The sequence below is a fragment of the Halichoerus grypus genome, chromosome X (assembly GCF_964656455.1).
Source record: "Halichoerus grypus chromosome X, mHalGry1.hap1.1, whole genome shotgun sequence".
NCBI lineage: Eukaryota > Metazoa > Chordata > Mammalia > Carnivora > Phocidae > Halichoerus > Halichoerus grypus.
In genome coordinates, this window is record NC_135727.1 from 71,517,714 (window position 1) to 71,531,769 (window position 14,056).

At 44.7% G+C, this 14,056-nt stretch overlaps 1 protein-coding gene across 2 annotated transcripts in view; it reads right to left on the bottom strand.

Moving 5' to 3' along the window:
- The window catches only part of EDA (ectodysplasin A), a 414,154-nt gene that overhangs the window by 3,810 nt on the left and 396,288 nt on the right, over window positions 1–14,056 (bottom strand). For both annotated transcript variants that reach the window (XM_078065069.1, XM_078065068.1), the window contains exons 3-6: window positions 12,477–12,500; window positions 4,171–4,350; window positions 2,709–2,743; window positions 1,769–1,820 (exon numbers count right to left, since the gene is read on the bottom strand). In XM_078065069.1, coding sequence (XP_077921195.1) covers window positions 1,769–1,820; window positions 2,709–2,743; window positions 4,171–4,350; window positions 12,477–12,500 — 291 coding nt within the window. The remainder of the gene's footprint in view (window positions 1–1,768; window positions 1,821–2,708; window positions 2,744–4,170; window positions 4,351–12,476; window positions 12,501–14,056) is intronic.

Genomic DNA, 14,056 nt, shown 5'->3' on the forward strand with positions numbered 1-14,056 from the left:
GATCGGTTCCGAGGGGTTGGAACCAGTCTTATTGTGTGGTAGTGGGAGCAAAATCCGTAGCTTCAGGCATAGACTAAGCATGGAGGCCACACGTCCATCCAGACAAATCTATTTCCTGCCTGTCTCACTGCTCCCTGGACAGAGGGTGATTATAGCCCATCCAGGGCCCCAGGGCCCAAGGCACCTGGTCCCAGCAGGACGCCTTGGGTTTTTTTCTACTATTCTGTTCTGACTTCTACTTTGGAGGCGATTACATTTCAGGCATCCAGGTGGCAGTCCAGGATGTGGCTAAGCCCAATCATTAGGGCAGCTCAGCACAGCCATTTCGGGACGGACTGGGCTCTTAGGAGCTGTCCCCATGAATCAGGTTTCTTAACCTCCATCTACTGTTTCCGCACTCGGAGCCCCTCCCTTCCGCTCCACGCTCCGTAAGTGTCTGGCATCTTGGCTGGCTTGCTGCTTCCCGAGGCTCCTGGGGGTTCAGGTGTTTTAGGCTGTGTGCACCCTAGGGACAGGACATTATTTCAAAGTGCTGTTCTTTAATGAATGTTCATGTCTCTTTAGGGGAGAAAATGAACCTAATCATTCAGTGGAGTGTACGCACATCACTGAAGTAGCCCAGTGCTGTGGAAAGAATCAGACAGACATAGCTTTGAATCCCAGCTCCTGCACTTTACTGAACTCTTGGGCCAGTTAATTTAACTTCTCTGAGCTTCAGTTTCTGTCTCTGCAAAAAGGAACTAATAGCTATATCATAGGGTTGTTGTGAGGATCACATGAAATGAAAGACAAGGGGTGCTTGGGTGGTTCAGTCGGTTAAGCGTCTGCCTTCGGCTCGGGTCATGATCCCAGGGTCCTGGAATCGAGTCCCGCATCGGGCTCCCTGCTCAGCGGAGAGCCTGCTTCTCCCTCTCCCTCTGCCCCTCCCCCCTGCTCGTGCTCTCTCTCTCTCAAATAAATAAAATCTTTAAAAAAGAAAGACAAAAGAACGCATGTTGAAAACTCCAAAGGACAGTCCAAATATAAGGCAGTATGATTTCTTATGGTATTATCCATTCTTGCTGGGACTCTGGTTCCCCATCTTTTAAATGCAGGGATTACATTAAGTCAGTTTTCTTTTTAAAAAAATTTTTTTATGGCTTCATCTTGTTTCATTTATTCCTCTCTTCCCCTATGATCCTCTGCCTTGTTTCTCAAATTCCACATATCAGTGAGATCATATAATTGTCTTTCTCTAATTGTTAAGTCAGTTTTCTTAACCCCCTTAAACCTGTTTCCCCTTCTTATAGATATTAGCATCTTATACTCCCTGGAGAGTCTGACATGCATCCTCCCCCTCCCCCCACCCCGAAATGCTTCCTCCACCCGTTTATTGCGGAGACCCATCAGACAAGAATTTAATTTTCTGTAGTTTTACCTTCTCTAGCTTGTATTGTGAAATTGTTGATCAAACTACACATATCCCCTTGGTGACTCTGATACAACCTCCACCTGCCAAGAAATCCCTAATTCCATGATGTCTCAAGTCCTTTTTGGCTTCCTCATCAGTGATTCTACATGCAATTTGTGTGTAGCGACTGGTCTAGGTGCAAGCAATTACCCAGGACAGCCAGTAGAGGGCAGACGGCGCAGCGAATGGCCCCCTACCGCCCATGGTACTACTCCAAGGGGCCTGGGAGGAGCTAGGCTGGTGATTCCATGAAGGCTGCCACCGGCAAGGAAGATGGAGAAGCTCCTCTTAGGGGAGAGAGCCTACTTTGACTCTTACCATTCTTGACTTGAATTGCTGACCCTTGGCCCTGCAGATGCACCACAGCTGGCTGGGAGGATGAGAAGGATAGAGAAAGTAGTCACTGAGAGAAATGGCTGCCCGCTCAGCCACCAGTTACCATGTTCCCACCTCTGACTTCCAGTCTGCTTTCATTTCCCAATTCGGATCCCTTTCTCCTGTTCTGGGATGCCAGCGACCACGTCTCTGCAGGTGGCTAATGTGATTTACAGCTCCGCCACTTCCTGGCTACGTGACCTCAGTGGAGCCTCATTTCCCTGACTGTGAAATGGGGATTTTAAGAATCTCTGGCCATCTCTTACAGGGATGTTTGAAGATCAAATGAGGTGATGGATGTAAAATTCCCTGCAAGCCATCGAGCACTGTGCAGCTGTGTAGATTTATGACTGTGGCCAAACAGCTGTAGTGAGGGAGGGAGGCTGAGATGAGAGAAGGCCAGGCCTCAGAACTTGCCAATACGGACAGATTAGGAGGCTCAAAGACAGGGAGGAGCCCATCAGGCCCTGAAGGCAGAAGCCCAGGCTGGGTTTGGCCTGGAGCTGGTTGGCTGATTTTCAAGCTCCTGATCCCAGGCGGTCTGAGTGCCGACAAGGTGTCTGGTGTGGTTGCGAAGTCGGAGGCTCAGGTGGATAGGCCTGACTGGCAGTTCATTTCAGGGGACGACTGAGCTTGGATATGGTGACCTTCTGTTTTCCGTGCAAAGGGGAAAAAATGGAAAAATGGCCGTGGCAAGACTGAGTTAAAGGCAGGCCCTGAGGCAAAGCTTTTCTATTCCTAGAGATGGGAGTGAGCAACTTCGGGACCTCTAGGGCACCCTCACAAAACAAAGCCTCAGCAAATTTAATCGGGAGCCACTAGAAGGTGGTTCTAGCCTTGTGGCCTTCCCTCCTCCCCAGGAAGAGAGCAATTCCCAGCCAACCTGGTTTTCTCGAGGTCCAGCTTTATCAGCAGCACCTGCAAAATAGGACAGGGCAATCAGAGGGCATGCTCCTTCTTCCCTTTCTCTCCTCAGCTAGGCAGCGAGTGGCAGTGAGCCTGGCTCTGGGCAGCCAAGCCCTGGGAGGATGGGAGAGGATACTACTTCCCTTCTCTGACTCCTCCCTGACCTGCCTCTTCAGTGGGCCCAGTGTCCAGCAGGGACAGTGGCCTCTCACTAACGCGGGCCCCAAGGCGAGCCTCACTGAGCCCCCCGTAGAGATAGAGGAGAGTGCGTTCCTGCCACTATGGGATCCTGAGACGGTGCTGTTTGCTTCTTTAGTCTTTCGCTCCCTTTCTTTCATGGTCTTCATAGACAGCATTGCCATTTGTAAATATCTTGCTTCTTTGATCATCTCTCTCCTCCCCTGGGACACAAACTCCATGAGAACAGGGGCCACTTATCGATATACTCTTGCACACAGAAAGTGCTCAGTATCTGTGGAAAGATTGGGATATAAAAAAAAAAAACAAAAAAACCCCACCCTCTAACTCCATCTCTTATGCTCACAGTAATGCTGATTAGCCCCATTTGAACTATGAGTCAAAGGATCTGAGTCCAGCTACAGAATTTTTGGACCTAGAGAAATCAGCTGTGTAGAGTCCATTTCCTTGAAGCCCCAAGATCCAAGAAGGGAGCAGGAAGAGGAAATAACAACAGACCTAAGCTCTGGCAGGCTGACTCCTGTCAATTCCAATCAGGCAGGTTTGGATTGGCATCTGTACCTTTTGGATGCCCTCCTGGACCCAAGAGGAATGATGCAAACAGATTCAGCGCTATTTGAATGCGCAATGCGGTGGCATGAGGCACTTGACTCCTCAGTCTTAGCGACCGCATTTGCTTCTTCCCCAGCCCCGGTGACTTGTAAGTTTCCAACTCCCTGGTCACCAGTGACTATTTGTCTACCTCTACGGGAAAGGCACTTCAGAGTTCATGGGATGAGAATGTTCTAGGGCTTGTCATTTCTCCCAGTCCCCAGCCTTCCTCTCCACAGCCTGTTTCCAATCAGACATAAACATGCGGTGCTAGATGCTGGAAATCAGTGCAAACCAAATCCATCCCCCACTGGAAATCTAGTATAAACCCTCCGGGGCCTCTGGCTCTGGCTCATGGGAGTTTACTGGCTCACTACAGGGAGGCCTAGAGTCAGGCAGGGCTTTGTGATGGAAAGGTCAAGAGCAGGTGGCCTGTCCTTGACAGGTTGGTATACACAAGAAGTTAGAGTAGGTCAGGCCCTACTGGCTTGTTCAAGTTCTAGCTCTCCACGGAGCTAGGAGACCTGCTTTTCTTATTGCTCATCAAAGCCATGACCGCCATCGGAAACTGCTCTCAGGATCACCCACACCTGCTCTTGTCAAGTACTTGCAAGGAGCCTAGGGGCAGGTGGAGAGACAGAGGAACTCACCGGAAGGTCCCTGTAGGCCAGGGGGTCCCTGAGGACCAGGGGGACCTGGAGGGCCAGGTGGTCCCATCACAGTTGTTCCTGGAATTCCAGGAATTCCTGGAATCCCTGGGGGTCCCTGGGGTCCTGGGGGTCCTGGAGGTCCCGGAGGGCCGTTGGGCCCAGGAGGTCCTGCCTTCTTTCCTGAAAGACAAGATTCAGTGTTACATTTGTAGTCATTGACTGATAACAAACATATTGTCAGGAGTTCTCCAGATTTCCAAGGACACGAAGTCAGCCCTTTGAGAGTTCCTGCTGTTAAAGAGGTGAACACCTTTATTATACAACACAAACACACACACACACACACACACACACACACAAACACAAACACACACACTCTCCCTATCCCCTTTCATGAATAATTACTTCCAGAGCTGGTGTGAAGATATAGAAATAAATGACCCTCAAGGAGCTCAGTCTACTGGGGAAACAGACACAGTCACAGGAGAGTCTAAGTGCCATATGAGTAGTAGGGACAAAATGCTTAAGAGGTCAGAGAAGGTTTCAAAAAGGAGGTTACCTTTCAGCCAAGTCCAAAAGATTAGAATTACCGGACCCGTGGGTCACTTTTTTGAATTGAGCATTGGGCTATCGTTGAAGAGTGTGGCTTTCATGTTTACCACCCAGTTTGGAGGACTTGATGCAGATGAGAAGAAGGAGCTAGGAGGACAGCCTGACCTTGGGCATAATATCAACACCAGGAAGGTTTCCTATAGAAGTTGGGATGAGGGGCGCCTGGGTGGCTCAGTCGTTGAGCGTCTTCCTGCAGCTCATCCCAGGATCCTGGGATCGAGCCCCACATCAGGCTCCCTGCTCTGCGGGGAACCTGCTTCTCCCTCTCCCACTCCCCCTGCTTGTGTTCCCTCTCTTATTGTGTCTCTCCGTGTGTCAAATAAATAAATAAAAAATAATTAAAAAAAAAAGAAGTCGGGATGTATAGGAACTAGGGGTTGGTATAGAGGTGGTGGTAGCCGGGAATGAAGAATGGAAGGAATTTGGGAGATGAGAGGTGGGGGGCATGGGGGGGGGAGAGGGAGGCAGGGAGGGGGAGAGAGAGAGGGAGAGAGATTGAAGGAAAGAAGGGGAGGTGGAGAGTAGAAAAAGCTGAGGAGGCAGTTGGCAGGTTTTTGCTTTCTCAGCTGACCTCTCTAAACCCTATTTTTAAAGATCTCTGGGAAAGGCAATTCTGTAAACTCCCTTGGTAACATGTTCCTGTGTTTATCACCCCCTCACTGTTAGGAAGATCTTCCGTATATTTAGCTGAAATCCCTCCTGTGGCAGTTTAAGCTTCTATTCTATTCTTTGTGAAGCTAGAGAAGAATAGTTACCATCATACACATAATAACTCTCATATGCTCATAGACATTAAGTCACCTACCAACCTCCATTTTTATAGGCTGAATAATCCGGCTTCCCAGAATCTTTCCTCTGAGGCCCTATTCTCCAATGTATTATTAATTAAGCCCACCAACTCCTCCCCTTTTTTTGTTCACTATCCTTTCAGAACAATCCTGGCCCTTCTATTCCATATTCCAGTCCTTCCAACATTCTCACCAGGATGTAGCTATTTGACTGAGTCATAACTGTGGTCTTGTACCAAAACCCGCAGCTCCTGTTTACTTCCTCTGCTCTGCGCAGCCCAATTCACGCACTGCAGGTGGCCACAGGGAGGGGGGTGTCTTCTTCCCTTCACTACTTTCTCACAATCTTTGGAAATCCCAGGTATAGAAGGCTTTGACCAGACTCCACGACAGTATCTCTACCCGCGGTACTGTCTTAGTTTTACATGTAACCCTTTTAAGTCTCACTTAAATACCCCCTTAACAACTCTGACTCCTTGCCCCCCAGCCTCTGAGGCAGGAGAATCCTGACCTGATTTATCAGGCCCTCCTTTACAAATAATGCCTCATGTTCCAGAAACTCAATCCCCATGGCAATGCCATTCAAAAGGCCAGTTGTCCATGTCTAACTACATCTGTGTTTGGTATGAAACAGTGGGGTCATTGTGGGGCTCCTGCCCTGGGGATACTCCCTGTAGCCTTAAAGACCTAGAGGCAGGAAGGAACGTTAGCATTTTCCCTGTGCATAGCAGCAGCAAAAGATTGGATCTGCCCAGTTTCTAGATTAGCCAATTTCAAGATGCTGAACAGGAAAGCCATCTCCCTTCAGATTTGGGCAGCTTCCAAGTCAGGCTTATTCAGTGCCCAAGTTTCAATTCCAGCTAGAGCAGTGGAAAGAACACAAAATCTGTAGTCAGGAGATAAGGCTGTAAGCCCCAGCTCTGCCATGGACGCACTCTGGGCAAATCCCTTTCTCTCCCTGAGCCTTTGTTTCTCCATTGGTGAAATGAGGAGTTTGGCCTTGATGATTTGTCTGTTTCCTCCCAAGCTTGAGGTTCCATAAGGAAGACTGACTTACCTCTGGCAGTCAGGAAACTTCCCTAGGCTGGCTGTGAGTTTTGCTTCTCCCTCATCGTTCTCCCTCATTGTTCTCTATTCTCCCTCATCTTCCTCTGTGTCTACTGCCATAGGCACAGAGGAAGGTGCATATTAGACTATTCTATGTCCCAGAATTTCCAGGCCTAACTGATTTTGAAGCTAGAGGGTGTTCCGTGGGTAGTACAAACTTCAGTGTCAAGACTGTGACTCTCTTGTGATTGCTAATGTAATTTTGGAAGAATTACAGCCAGAAACTCCTCTAGTCAAAGAGAATAATGGTTGCAGCGGAAACAGAGGATGTTCATTTACGAAAATGTTAGAAGGCATTTGGGAAAAAGCTCCTGCTGTGCTCTAGTTCTGCAGCTGGTCCTCTTTGCTCCTCTGTAACTAGGTTTAGGCCAAGTGTGCTTACAGAAAGTTGGCCCAGAGAGGAACATGTACAAAATGACCCCTGGACAAGAGGATGACTTTAGAGGATTGAATTCCTTCTCCAGATTTCCTTACTTTAACAGAACACTTCATGATACAAAAGCCCGGAGACTTCTCTAAGAAAATTATCCAGTGCAGTCTTAGATGACAGAATGTTCACATTCTTTTCAAAGCTAAACTTCATGAAAGGGGCATTTCCCTAACCTTTTAGTGAAGGCCAAACTGTTGGAAGAACAAATAAAAACAAGCGAATGAAAGTGAGGGTGGGGGGGAGGGAGAGGGAGGGAGAGAGAGGGAGAGAGAGGGAATGAACATGAGCAAGTTAGTTGTAGGAGGGGAAAATTCTATTAAAGATGGAAATTAAATGAACAACTCAATTTACCTCTTCAGGCATGTGCCTATTCACTGTGTCCAAGGAAATCTGTATTAAATGGCTTCTAAATCACTTAGAGTCAAAGTAAATGTTTAAGGCCTATGTGCATCCTCCTTCTAATAATGGCTCATATACAAGGTAGCAGTGCTGGGCAGTGATCCGAGTCCTTGCCAGAGGCATTGGATTCTCTGAATTGTAATCATAGGGCTTCTAGCCTAGACAATTGTCTTCTATCGTCACTAGCAAGTATGTTCTCTCAGTGCTCACTCATTGGATAACACTACAACTGGGTGCCATTCCCCACCACACAGATGACCCACACTTTGGTACATCACTAGCCTACTTGCCGTTCCCCCAAACAGGCCATGTTCTTTCATGCTTCTGAGGGATTTGAGTATGCTGTTCCCTTTGCTGGAATGTCCTTCCCCTTCCTTCCCCCCCCCGCCCCCCTGCCGCCCATCCTTCAAAGCCCAGGTTAAATACTGTGTTTTTTTTTTCCCCCTGAGATGTGGTTCCTCATTCCCCCAGGGAGAACTACTTGCTCTTTCTTTGTGCTCCCACAGCATGCTGTTCATGCTTCTATGATAGCATTTTTGATGCCGTACTGTAATGATTTGTGTGTACTTCCATGATTCCAGCTACACTGGGATCATGGGAAAAAAAGATAAAGAAAAGTGGTGCTTTTCTTTATCTTGGTATCTCTATTCCTGACAAATATAAGATGCTTATTCACTGTCTAGTGACTGAGTGAAAAGAAAAAAAAACAAACAAACTAGTCACTGTAATTAGAAAGTATTCCCAAGTCTATCTATTAAGAAGGGAAGTCACCTGTGGACTTGTTTAGGAGCAGAGGGTGTCCTTGTCAAAGCCAGGTGAGCTTTCTAGGTTTATTACAATTTCCATTTTAAAGGGGATGTGATAAAAGTTAAAAATAACATGCTTGATAGAGTAATCAAAACAGGATGGTACCGGCACAAAAATAGACACATAGATCAATAGAACAGAATAGAAAACCCAGAAATGAATCCATAATTATATGGTCAACTAATCTTTGACAAAGCAGGAAAAAAATATCCAATCAGAAAAAGACAGTCTCTTCAACAAATGGTGTTGGGAAAACTGGACAGCTACATGCATAAGAATGAAACTGGACCACTTTCTTACACCATACACAAAAATAAATTCAAATGGATTAAAGACTTAAATGTGAGACCTGAAACCATAAAAATCCTACAAGAGAACACAGGCAGTAACTTCCTTGACATTGGCCATAGCAACATCTCTCTAGATATGTCTCCTGAGGCAAGGGAAACAAAAAATACACTATTGGAACTACTTCATAATAAGAACCTTCTGCAAAGGAAAGGAAATAATCAACAAAACTAAAAGGCAACCTACAGAATGGGAGAAGATATTTGTAAATGACAAATCTGATAAAGGGTTAGTATCCAAAAATCTATAAAGAACTTTTCAAAGGCAATACCCTCAAAACAAATAGTCCAATTAAAAAATGGGCAGAAGACATGAATAGACACTTTTCCAAAGAAGACATACAGATGGCCAACAGACACATGAAAAGATGCTCAACACCACTTATCATCAGGAAATGCAAATCAAAACAATGAGATATCACCTCACACCTGTCAGAATGGCTAACAACAACAACACAAGAAACAACAGGTATTGGCAAGAATGTGGAGAAAGGGGAACCCTCTTGCCCTGTTGGTGGGAATGCAAATTGGTACAGCCACTCTGGAAAACAGTATGGAGGTTCCTCAAAAAGTTAAAAATAGAACTGTCCTGCAATCCAGCAATTGTACTACTAGATATTTACCAAAGGATACAAAAATGCTAATTCAAAGGACTACATGCACCCTGATGTTTATAGCAGCAGAATCTACACTAGCCAAATTATGGAAATAGGCCACATGGCCATTGGCTGATGAACTGAGAAATAAGATGTGGCATATATATACAATGGAATATTGCTCAGCCATAAAAATGCATCCATTGCAATGACATGGATGGAAGTAGAGAGTATTATGCTAAGTGAAATAAGTCAGTCAGAGAAAAACAAATACCATATGATTTCACTCATGTGGAATTTAAGAAAAAAAAGTGAGCAAATGAGAAGAGAGGAGAGAGAGAGAGGGAGAGAGAGAGAGAAACCAAGAAACAGACTCTTAACTATAGTCAACAAACTGATGGTTACCAGAGGGGAGGAAATGGGAGGATGGGTGAAATAGGTGATGGGGATTAAGGAGTATAATTGTCATGATGAGCACTGGGTGATGTGTGGAATTATTTATTTTTTAAAAGATTTTATTTATTTATTCTTCAGAGACAGAGAGAGAGAGAGAGAGAGAGAGAGAGAAAGAGAAGCAGAGGGAGAAGCAGGCTCCCAAGGAGCAGGGAGCCCAATGCGGGACTCGATACCAGGACCCTGGGATCATGACCTGAGCCGAAGGCAGACGCTTAACCATCTGAGCCACCCAGGCGCCCAGAGGTGTGGAATTATTGAAGCACTATATTGTACATCTGAAACTAATATAACACTGTATGTTAACTGGAATTAAAATGCAAACTTAAAAAAAAGAAATGATCTATCAAGCCATGAAAAGACATGGAGGAACTTAAATGTGTATTACTCAGTGAAAGAAGCCAATCTCAAAAGGCTACATACTGACATTTGGGAAAAGGCAAAACTAAAAAGACAATAGAAAGATCAGTGGTGGGGGACACCTGGGTGGCTCAGCTTGTTAACTGGCTGCCTTCGGCTCAGGCCATGATCCTAAGGTCCTGGGATCGAGTCCTGCATCCGGCTCCTTGCTCAGTGAGGAGCTTGCTTCTCCCTCTGCTTGCCACTCCCACTGCTTGCCACTCCCCCTGCTTGTGTTCTCTCTCCTTTCTGTCTCTGATGAATAAATAAATAAAATCTTTTTTTTTTTTTTTTTTTAAAGAAAGATCAGTGGTGGGATGCCTGGGTGGCTCAGTCAGTTAAGTGTCTGTCTTCAGCTCAAGTCAAGATCCCAGGGTCCTGGGATTGAGTCCCACATCGGGCTCCTTGCTCAGTGAGGAGCCTGCTTCTCCTTCTGCTTGCCACTCCCCCTGCTTGTGCTCCCTTTCTCTCTCTGACAAATAAATAAAGTCTTAAAAAAGAGAAAGATCAGTGGTTGCCAGGGGCTAGGGGGAGGCAATAAGGAATAGGCAAAGTGGAGAGGATTTTTAGGGCAGTGAAACTATTTTGTAAATACTGTAATCTATGGGAATCTATGTCACTATACATTTGTCAAAACCCATAGACTGTACAGCACCAAGATGAAGCCTAATGTTAACTATGTACTTTGAGTGATTGTGATATATCAATGGAGGTTCATCAGTTGTAACAAATGTACTACTCTGGTTCGAGATGTTGATGGTGGGGGAGGCTGTCCATGTGTGGGGCAGGGAATATATGGGAACACTCTGTACTTTCCCCTCAATTTTGTTGTGAACCTAAAACTGCTCTAAAAAACAAACTATTAGAAAAAAAACGACATGCTTAAAAATCAAATTTACTTTCTTAAATACATAATATTTTGGCGAATGCCCAGGCCCAGTGGAGAAAGTTTTCCTCATTGACCCCAGCTTTCTGGCTGTTTTCCAACTTTGCTCAGATCAGGTCCTCAGGAGGCCAGGCCATTCCTCAGCTTCTTTACAACAGGGACATAAGTTTTCCATGTGGGCCATGGTACTGCAAGCCACCAGACTACCCTAGTGCTCAGAGAAGTGGCAGGCCGCAGCTGAAGCCAGTCTCTTTGGTCTACCCTGGGATTGATAATCTACTCTATAAAGCTCCAGAAATCTTAACAGAATCATTTTACTTAAAGCATTTTATTTTTTAAAAGATTTTCTTTACTTATTTGAGAGAGAAAGAGAGAGAGCGAGAGAGCGCAGGAGCATGGGGGAGGGGCAGAGGGAGAGGAAGAAGCAGACTCCCTGATAAGCAGGGAGCCAGTTGCTGTGTTTGATCCCAGGACCCCAGGATCATGACCCAAGCCGGGGGCAGACACTTAACTGATTGAGTCACCCAGGCACCCCTACTTAAAGCATTTTAATGAAAAATCATTAATTTCACTTTATTTTCTTTACAGGTCAGAGCACAGAAACAAATAGTTACTTAAACTGGTTTTGTAGTTGGCTTCTTTTTTTAGTCCTAAGGAGTGGACCATATTGCCTAATTCTGTCTTTTGGAACTTGTTCTGGTTTTGGGTTCTCCTCTTCAAGTATGCAAGTGCTTGTACAAGTTCTTGGGCCAGTCCTGTTGCAAGTATATCAAAAACATAATGACCCAACAATGGCACAATGGATCTGCTCAATCAGAAGCTTCTTTGAAAGGACCAAAAGATCAGGGTATTCCTTCAGCTTTCTTTTTCCATCACAGAGAAAATGATATTGAAACCCCAAAGTAAGAAATACCCTCCCTGACTAAGGCATAGGATAGGGATAGCTTTAAGGCCAAGAATAGGGTACTGACATCTCTCAGGAGGTACTATACCTAGTCCCCACAAGCTGTCTTAGGACTTAATTTATACATGATCAGTGATTTGATAAAGGAGGGCAAAGAAAGGAAAAAGGAGAAGGACAGGGGAAAGAGTAAGGAAGGATGAAGGAAAGAGATGTAAAATTTTTTTTATTATGTTAATCACCATACATTACATCATTAGTTTTTGATGTAGTGTTCCATGATTCATTATTTGCAAAAAGAGATGTAAATTTAATTGTACAAAAGAGGGAGCAAGAAAGAAAAATAAAAACAACTTTCATATGCAGCTAGAGAAGCACTTTCATGGATCATCACTGAAAAACAAATCTCTATTTCTTGTTTCATGGAAGCTACCATACTCAAGGAGGTCACAGGTGATTGAATAAAACAATGGACAACCAACATTGAAAGAATATATAAAAATCCTACTCCCTTGGTTTTTTTCCTTCTAATTTTAGAAAAGACATGAGAACAATTTTATAAAATCAGGAGCTTAACTTACCCTTTTTCTTGTTTTTAACTGGACCTGTTAAAAAAGAAAAGGGAAAATTAAGTCACTGGAAATTAACAGAAAGTGTTTATTCTCCAAGACAGTCATAGGAGAAACTCCCAAGACACTGCAGATTTTGAGGGAGGCCCACACCAAGGGTCAGGTCATTGGCAAGGTATCTCCCAACTATCAGACCTCTCCAGTCTGTTTCTATTTTTTGAGTGTTGTAACAAGAACATCACAAGAAGGATTCTTCCTTAGAAAACTCTTTCAGTCTCAGTCTTTGCAGTGAGGGAATGGTTACTTCTTCATAGAGATGAAATGCCCATAAACGCAGAACTCAACAACCTTAGGACGGCATTCCATTAATTCTGCGAGTCCTGAGATTGAAGAGTCATGCATTCAGGTGAAGAACCGATATGAAGTCTCCTGCATTGAAGCTAAATGGAAAAGAGGGTCATTTTCATGGAAGGAGCAGAAGTAGCAGTAGGTGACTTTTTAGTCACTTACTGTGATTTAAATTGTTAGTTATTAAAACAGTGTGACCATAATACATTCATGTGGGTACCACATGCACTCCCATTGTAATTGACTATAAGTTAACAGACACTTTTAAAAGAAGTGCCAACAGTTTCACTGACAATGAAATCACAGGCATTTTCTTGGAAATTCCTTCTAAAAAAAACAATTCTAATCGATTGAGGACACTCAGAAAACCCAAGGCTTTTGTTATATGGTTAGGTGACAACCACTCCCCAGACACACACAATTTAGGTATCTCCCACGCATGTTTTCCCCTCCTGGAGACCCAATTCTCTTCATTCTGTAGGTGGATTTGATTTTCTTTAGATACAGGTGTTTAAAATCTGTTCCAAACTCCCACGAAGACACTATTGGACATTAAACCATTGTCAGTGTCCTCAGGAACTTAAGAACACCAAGCATTGTATATTGTTTTATAACCCATAAAACCTACTTATTTCCATTTATCATCTTGTTTTATCCTTACGAAAAGCCTAGAATGATCTTTACCTATAAGAGCAGGCTCTATCTGAGGCAGGCTCAATCTGAGGTCAACAGCCTCTCACCTGGAGGACTGCCGGTGTGGCCGTCAGAGCTTGCATAGGTCCCTTGAAAATCAATGTCTGTGTAGACTTCCCTTGCAAAATAATTTTATTTTCATAATTTGCCTGCTAAATTTCACGGGTAACGGTAGGTATTATTATAGGCATGCGATGTTTTAGGTTGGGTTCAGCAACCTGCCGCACTTAAGGTCATAAGTCCCCATTCTTTTATCCTCGTTTTCCATCCTTTTTCTTCCTCTCAGTCCTTTGTCTTCTTCCTTTGCTGCTTATCCTTTATGTTTTTAATGGCATTGAGAGTTCTTGATAATGTGCATGGAGGTTCTGGCAACGAAACACAGCTGCACAAATACTATAAAGAGGGAGCAACTCAACATGAGAAGGGCCACCTCTTTGACCAAAAAAAAAAAAGCTATTTGAGGAAGGGTTTACCCAGAAAGGCCCAGGCCCATCAGCCAGCTACCAGCCAGCGAGTCAGCCACCTCTGCCTGGCAGAGCAGTGGGGTGGTA